The sequence below is a fragment of the Neolamprologus multifasciatus genome, chromosome 19 (genome assembly GCF_963576455.1).
Source record: "Neolamprologus multifasciatus chromosome 19, fNeoMul1.2, whole genome shotgun sequence".
In the NCBI taxonomy this organism is placed as follows: domain Eukaryota; kingdom Metazoa; phylum Chordata; class Actinopteri; order Cichliformes; family Cichlidae; genus Neolamprologus; species Neolamprologus multifasciatus.
This window is the reverse complement of record NC_140457.1, coordinates 2,745,338-2,753,516: the sequence shown is the minus strand read 5'-3', so window position 1 is coordinate 2,753,516 and position 8,179 is coordinate 2,745,338. Positions and strand designations below refer to the sequence as shown.

At 40.3% G+C, this 8,179-nt stretch overlaps 1 protein-coding gene across 2 annotated transcripts; it reads right to left on the bottom strand.

Moving 5' to 3' along the window:
• Window positions 1-2,821: 2,821 nt before the first annotated feature.
• On the bottom strand, window positions 2,822-7,430 carry nkx2.4a (NK2 homeobox 4a). Of its 2 annotated transcripts, none has more exons than XM_085144472.1 (2): window positions 5,255-7,430; window positions 2,822-4,770 (listed from the first exon to the last, which is right to left on the bottom strand). In XM_085144472.1, the coding sequence occupies exons 1-2, from the start codon at window positions 5,622-5,624 to the stop codon at window positions 4,088-4,090; spliced, it is 1,053 nt and encodes a 350-aa protein (XP_085000598.1). In that variant the 5' UTR covers window positions 5,625-7,430; the 3' UTR covers window positions 2,822-4,087. The 2 variants fall into 2 exon arrangements, with proteins under 2 accessions (XP_085000598.1, XP_085000599.1); XM_085144473.1 differs by having other exon boundaries at window positions 2,822-4,743; window positions 5,255-7,426.
• Window positions 7,431-8,179: the final 749 nt, after the last annotated feature.

Sequence of the window (8,179 nt, the reverse complement as noted above, 5' to 3'; positions counted from 1 at the left end):
ACACTCCAAACCAGGTTCTTCAACCTCTGCCCCCACTCTCTTAGAGACAGTTGTGAATAGCCTCTGCTTTGGTCCTGAGGTACCTAATATTGCTAAAATGGTATTCATAGTAACCAGTGGAATTAGCCAGTGGAAGCCCAGGAATAGAAATAACCACGTGTGTAAATGTGGAGTTTGATGTTATTGTCAAACCAAAAGCAATGTTAAAAATATGGTTTCATGTATTTAATTTCATGAAAATCTATTAGAGTGAGAAATGCTTTCAGAGTCCTATGACCTACTTGAAATGTTGTTTTCCCCACTCTGTAGGAAGATGATTATTTTTTTTCCCATTTGAAAAAGGCTGGAATTAGAGAACTTTTTGCTTTCTGGGGCAAAGACATCCAGCCTTCAGTGACTCATTCTGTCGAAACCAAACAAATCACGCAGGCACAGGTTTGTCGTGGAGAAGAAAAAGACTGTCTCTCCTTGGCAGAATAAGAGGGCAATACACTAATTAAAATCTTGCTCTGTGCGTCTCAGAACCTGCCAATTCAATGCATTCATTCTTTCAGTGAAATGAAAAAGCGGACCTCGCCTCTCCTAATCATTTCACATAAGGGGCAAGATTTGAGGACTATTTCTAGGAAAGAGGAATAGAAGCGGAGGTTAAACTTGCTACCATAAGCCCACATTCCTACTGAATCAATATCATGATGATCATAACCAATAACACATTTCTATGAAGCATTTGTTTACATTTATTCTTCCCCAAAAACGTGTGCGTTTCAGGAAAAATTTAAAGTTATCCAGGTCAAAATATTGCTTTTTAGTTGAGACTAACAAAATGAAACAATTTGCCATCATATATATATATTTGAAAGAAAAAACTCTAAACAAAACAAACAAGACAAAAAGCACTCTCTTGTGCATGATGATGGTTATATGTTAGGCCTGTGTTTCTGTGTAAACTACGCAGCCAATCACGTTAAGCCTTTGCCAATTAGCGCTCTCTAGGTTGCTAGGTCGCCATGGTCAATTGAGGAACACATCAATAGGACTTGAAAAGGTTTCTCTGCGATCAGACCTTCTGACATATTAAGTAGAATAATGGGGAGGAAGGGAGTTGGGCAGGGGGAGGTTGAGGGGGGGTTACAGAGACAGAAGCTTAGACTCCTTCTACGTTCACATTATGCAGTGCAACCTGCAATTACCTGAGACGAATAGTCTAAAAATTTCTTTGCATCCATGCAATGGAATATGCTCCGCTCCGTGCTTTGTGCTAACATGACATTGAAGTAGTGATGGACCCCCTCCAGCCATGATGGAAATATCTGCTTTTTGCAACAGAGGCAATTTTACACAATGTCTAACTTATTCAGTTGCTTTGTTTGTGTATGTAAATGGGAACTGTGTGTGTGCGTGCGCGTGCAAATGTGTGTGGGTGTGGACGTTGTTAGCACGGTCGGACTTAAAGCTGGTTCTGCAACTATGCACACAGAGGTAAGAGTGCACTGCAGCGACTGCCGTTCCAGAAAGTTTCCACATAGAAATGATGATGCCAGCACCAATTACAGTGCCCAGCCTGTCTCATATATTCTTACAAAGAGAGGTACCCCCCCAATAAACGGAGAGAAGCAACAGGCACAATAGCCAGTGATTACCAAGCATAGCCTATTAGTGCGCCATAACTATGGCTATTGAAAGGAGAAAAGAATGGCTTCACCTCCACTTTCATTTCATGTGGTCCACCATCAAAAGCTCTGTTGACAGCTCATTCATACCCTCAATTTAGAGACAAAATCTATCAGAAGCATCTTGCAGCATCACAGTGTATATCGTGGAATGCATTTCTGTTTTTAATGCTCTTATCAAACTCCTTTCTGATGGAGTTGCCACGCTCAATTCCAAATGTCAGGTGCATATTGGCTCTGGCGCTTCCTTCAAGTGTAGGGATGATAGCACATATACATACAGCTGCCAGGTATGTGAAGGGGTTGAAAATGGAGGCTCTCCAAGGTCTCCACTGATACACACTGATAGCCATCATCATCATCATCGCAGGGTGTCATCAGCAAGGGGATTGAGAAGTAATTTCTGAACGTGTTTAAATGACCACAGGAAATGAAATGTTACTTTCTATTATCAGCCGCCGCTGGTGTGGAAAAAGCTTTTGGAGGACAGAAGCAAAGGGGAACCGACAACGACGCTAAGTGATGACCTTAAAAACTTTGGAATTTGTTTGCACAAATCATTCACCTTCGACTGAGATTAAACAGAACAGGGCCAGTCCGTGCAAACGTGAGTGTGTGTGTGAATAACACTAAGTACTGAATATGTTTACAGTGTCGTTCAGCGCTTTAGAAATAAAAAAGTGGAGATATCAGTGTTATTTCATTAATCAAGTAAAAGTAAATACAGAGCAAGACCCAGTGTCTGTATTAGCTTTGTATCTATATTTAGATTCACGTTACCTTTCTGGTCCTGTGCTTTACAGAGAAAGGGTGGCTTTATAAAAGAAAATTAATTGCAAATAAAGGACATTTAACTCTAAATAATAACGATCAATAATTTAGCTAATAGAGAAATATCCTCGTCATACTTTCTGTGAGTCGTCAAAATGATTCCTAAAACTTTACGGATTACAACACAGCCCCCCATTTATAATTAAATTACATTTACTAATAAAACATAATTTAAACTTCTTTTTTCAGTTTTGAATAATTAAAAAAACCCAATATTAATTCATTAAAAAATATAAAATATAACAAAATTAATAATATAATTGTTCCTATTTGATTTTACAACGATGATACAAATGTTTATTATAATAATAATAATAATAATAATAATAATAATAGCTGTTCTGTGATTAGTGTCATTAACTCTGAGGTCACATAATAATAATGCGGAGCATACATCTCGTTCTTTTACATACTATACCGACTATTTATGAGATTCCCATTTCCAATAATTGGTGATCATTGCGCATTCCACAGACGCATGCATTCACAGTAAAATTGGCCAATTGCACAGCGCAAAACCAACGTCTGGGCCTATTAAAAAGATTAAGATCCATATGATTGAATTGTTTAGTTGATTTAAAGGAAAGAAAAAAATATCCATTAATGTAGTGAAGCATGAATTAATCCCAATATCGAGGCTGCTAAAAAGTGATAGTGTTTTTTTTTGTTTTGCTTTTTTAAAAAAAAGGGTGATTTCCCGGTCTTAGACTCTTGCAGACATTTCCCATGAAAGGCAGCCCTCCAAAATGTCACCTGAACAATGCTGGCTCCCTCATCGACCTTGCTTTCCAGCTCAATTTGGTCTCAATCACAACATAATGAAAATGCACTCCAAAACAGATGCCTTTTAAAAAATTACTTGTTCAGGAATAGCTCTCACACTTCAAGTTATTTATTGTTAACGTTCAATTGGTTTTGAAACATATACAGCAGCCATCACGCATTTGTTCCTTTTTAACTTACAAAAGAATAAAGAAAACATAAAAGTGGACGCAATAACGATTATTATACAGTTAAACGCATTCTTGTGTGTTAGCCAAATATACAAGTCCCTACTTTATTCAATAAGTCTAAATGAATACATTAGTTTACAATATTAATATGATAAAATACCAGGTTATCACCGCAAATAAGGAGTGGTGGCTTAGTGTACTTCGAACCTGATCCCACCTCTCCCCCAGTCCGAACTCAAGTGAAGCAGCATTCCTTTTTGTTTCACCAACATAGACTACGTTTAAAACATCATGAGGAAGGTCCAAAACATGGATTACAAAAGGTCCAGAAACGACATAATTGCTTTGAAGGGTGGCCATTTCTGCAAAGTTCAAAAATAGACTCCCCTGTCAGAGATGTCAAGAAAATGTGCCCTGATCAGCTGGTGCGCCTCTGTGCGCCCCTTGCCCACTTCAACACCCTCCAAAGCCAAAGGGCCCCATTTTAAGCCCTCAGCGAGAATATATATATATACATATATATATATGTGTATATACATATATATATATGTATTGCAGTGTATTGTTTTGCATGGGCTCATCCGCAGGTTCACATAGAAAAAGTGGAAAGTGACAGTACTGTATTAGGTCCTACCACGTTCTGCCGTACAGGAGGTTTGAGCTGACCATGTTACTGGTGTAATCTACAGCAGATGTGTCTATCTGTGCCATGTTCAGCTGGCTGTGCAGTGAGGGAGGGCTGGGCGACATCTCTTCCAGCTCCAAAGTGTTCACCTGCTGCTGGCTTTGATGCTGGGTGAGGCTGTTGGTGGAGGATGCGAGCACGACTCCAGCTCCGCTCTGTTGTTGGCTTTGCTGTTGGTTCTGTTGTACCTGCTGCTGGTTCGGCGTTGGCGTATTTGAGCCGTTCTGGCACGGTTTACCGTCCTTCACCAGAACAGGCACCGCTACGCGCCTGGGGGACTGCGCCTGCTGTTGGCACAGAGAACCGTCCTGTTGCTGCATCTGTTGCGCTGCCTTGTCCTTGGCCTGGCGCTTCATCTTGTACCGGTGGTTCTGAAACCAGATCTTCACCTGAGTCGGCGTCAGGTGTATCATACTGGCCAGGTGCTCCCTTTCAGGCGCAGACAGGTATTTCTGTTGCTTAAACCTCCTCTCGAGCTCGTAGACCTGAGCCTGTGAGAACAGGACGCGCCGTTTCCTCCTGGGCGCAGCGTGGAGAGCCGGCATGGCTTTGGTGGCGTCCGCCATTCCTGTGAGACTCCCCATGCCGGTCATGTTCATACCTGTGGAAGGTCCCATGAATCTAGAAACTTAAAAATATACATACATATACATGCGTTCAATAAACAGAAGAGGAGAACACTATTTCGCCTGAAGTAGTCTTTATTGATTATTGGCTGAAGTTGGAAAATATAAACAAACAAAAACATATAATAATAATAATAATAATAATAATAATAATAATAATAATAATAATAATAATAATAATAAATTATCAAATTATTGCTTTAAAATTGTTTCTTATTCCAAAATTTAAAAAAAGTCGAGTCAGACTGAGCCAAAGAATGATCTCCTTTTCGGTTTTCATCAGCATAAACAGTCATTTAAAATAAGATATTTTGTAAAATAGCGGACAATATATATCATTTTAAAATTAACATATAAAAAAACAAACAAAAAGAAACTACAGGTTAGTCGTGTGCGTTTTTAACGGTCACTCTTAAAATTCATTTGTGGTTTTACGAAGATTAAAAAAAGTGTGAAAAGTGTGGATAAAAGGAGAATCGAACTTACTTGTGGAGTATCTTGGATCAGGGTTGGCGCTGTACCACCCTGTTGCTGCTGCACTATTCCGCATGCTTTCCTGGTACGACGGAAGATCTCCCATGTTGCCAATGCTTCCATTGCAGTATCCTCCCATTGCGCTGTGGGAGAACTGGGAGACGCTGTGCGGCATGTGGTAAGTGGTGGCCACCGTGGCGTTATGGCCCATGGAGTGCTGTTGCATGCCGGTCTGAGACACCTGAGGCTGTCGGTAGGCTCCCAGTGGAGAGGTTAGGTTCCCTGCGCCGTCCATGCCACTAAACTTCTTGTAGGTCTCCTCGATTGGACTCAAAATATCTGTCACTGAAAAAGGCGTTGTGTGCTTTGGGCTCAACGACATGATTCAGAAAGCAGGTAGATTTTTGTGTTTGAGCAGATCAACCGTGTTGTTGTATCGGCTCTCTCCTTGGTGGATGTCTACGTAAGAGAGTGCTTGTAGTGCGCCTGAGATCCTATTGATCGCCTTGGAGAAGGAGGCGAGCCCAGGGCGCTCTTAGCCCGGGTTTATTGGAGCCAGGAGCCAGGTTTACGACAAACACAGGGGGCGGAGCAAAACTCCTAAACCAGCAAACAATAGTCATTGACATTTTAGGGAAATAATTCATGAAAACACACTTTGCTTTGTATTAACTTGTATACGCGAATAAAACTACGACACATACTCACGATTCTGTGTTTGCAGCAGCTACATACAGGTGAGAATATCCCATTATGTTCCGCACATCAGCTGATCTGACCACATATGACTATTTTGCGTCAGTAGGGAATTCCACTCTTTCTAGAAACTTTGAGAGCACTTTGAACAGACATAAGGGCCACCGAGTATCATCAAAGAGTCACAATGAAGTTGTATGACCAGCTCGTTTATGCTTCTTGAGCATCATTTTACCCCAGCGGAGAGGAACAAGTCCAAATAAGCTCAAAAAGAAAAAAAGAAAAGAAAGAAAAATATGTTGAAAAAGGAACGACAGTATGGGTCCAAAACTCTTTGCCATTACACAGCACTCACACTGCAAAAGACATAAATGAATTTGTAATTTATATTTTTCCGAAACTAATCATACAGAATCCGACTCCATATAACCTAATTTAGGATCAAAAGGCAGGAAATTACCTATACTTCTTAGGCATCTACAATTATATTAGACTTGGGGCACTATTTTAAGCCTCAAACCCTCGAGTCTGGTCAACATGCATTAACGACACTTTGCAGTCTTGACCTGACATTGTAATCTCTGAGCAAACTGACTGGCGCCAGGGGAAGAATAAGAGGAAGAGGAACAAAACAAGAGGGTCAAATGAGAAAAGAGCCGCTAGAAACGGCGAACAGTGGTTAATAAAAACTTCTCAATTTGTCATTTATTTCTAAACTGATTTATGACGCCTATATCTGATAACTACTCGGTAATAAAGACTTGCCGCTACAATTCCTCTTGGAAAATATGTTCTCATAACAATGATAATGTTTCCTCTGAATTTTTTTTGTAACTTTATCATCACCATAATACTGCAGACAACAATGGGAACAGGTGCTCTGCTCGGAGGTTATTTTCCAGACGTGAAATGTGTCGCTGTCTTCATTATTGTAGGAAGGAACCACTCGTCTGCATGAAGCCACTAATGTAATTTGCCATGGCATGGCAGCAAGTAGCTACCTACCCTAATTGAGTAAATGAAGATGTGACATGGTCAGCCATCAATTATAGAGAAATATCAAGAACAGCAATCTCCGGTTAAGTTGATAGGCTGATTGTAATCATTCATTTTTTCCTATGCATATTTCAGAAGCCGGATTTCTTATTTTTCTTTCCCCCCAGATGCCCGCACTCCGCCGCGGATTTAATGTGAAGTGGCTGGGCTTTATTGTTCTTCAGGAAAACAAAACAGTGCGTGCTTTTTCCAAAGTCAGCTGGAGTTGTCAGAAAGACACTGAAGACAAAAATAAAAAAATGGCGTTTGAAAAGAAAGCGGTCTAACCTGTGTACAATAAAGAATCTCCCGAAAAGCTATTTCTATTAGAACATAAATTAGGGTAAATTAGCCTTTTTAGAGTAATATTTCCTACCTGAAAATACACCTATGCTTGTCCAGACGTCTGTGAGCCTTTTCCACGCTTTTGGGAACGGCAGCATGGTGTCTTTTCAAGTAGAAAAGAAAAGTAGGCCTCGGCCCAGACCTCTAACATTATGTAAATGAGGCAAACCTCTCAACCTTGTGGATTACTGAGTCAGAGAGCAGGACCCCGGTCCACAAACCCTCCACATTAGGATCCCATAAAAATGTGGAGCTGGTTGGCTGCATGCAACTCATATAGGCGCTTATAGTTCATATTTATATAGTTTTCAGTCCTAGTTAACTTTTACATCCTGTGGAGATATTGCGGAAAATGCAACCGGAGCCATATAAAGGAACGCGCCAGGACTCGTGAAGAAGGCCCACCCAAGGTTGGTTCACAAATCTAAGACGAACAAAGAGAAAACGATTTAAAATATTCTCCACTTTTCAAACTATGTTTAGAAATAATTTTTGTCTCGTGCTTAGTTTCGCTTGTTTGCTTAGTCCAGCAATCGGGTACGATGCGTTCTGGAAAATATCGGGGAATTATTCATATAAATTAGCCCACATTGATTCTTTCCATCACAAGAAATACAATCAATAAATTGGTGGCACTATGGCGAAGATTACTGCTTTTTTATTCCCAAAATTCCAAATGGGAAGCTAGTTAGTGTCTATGGAATACATTTTTCCTTAAAGAAGACGTTGAGCTTTCTCACTAAGTCACAGAGCAAATCAATTCACATGCTTCTGTGACTTTATTCCTGGAGACAAACAGAAGTATGTTACATAATATTCTATAGGCATCAGCGTGCTTGCCACCAGGGACTAAATGATCTC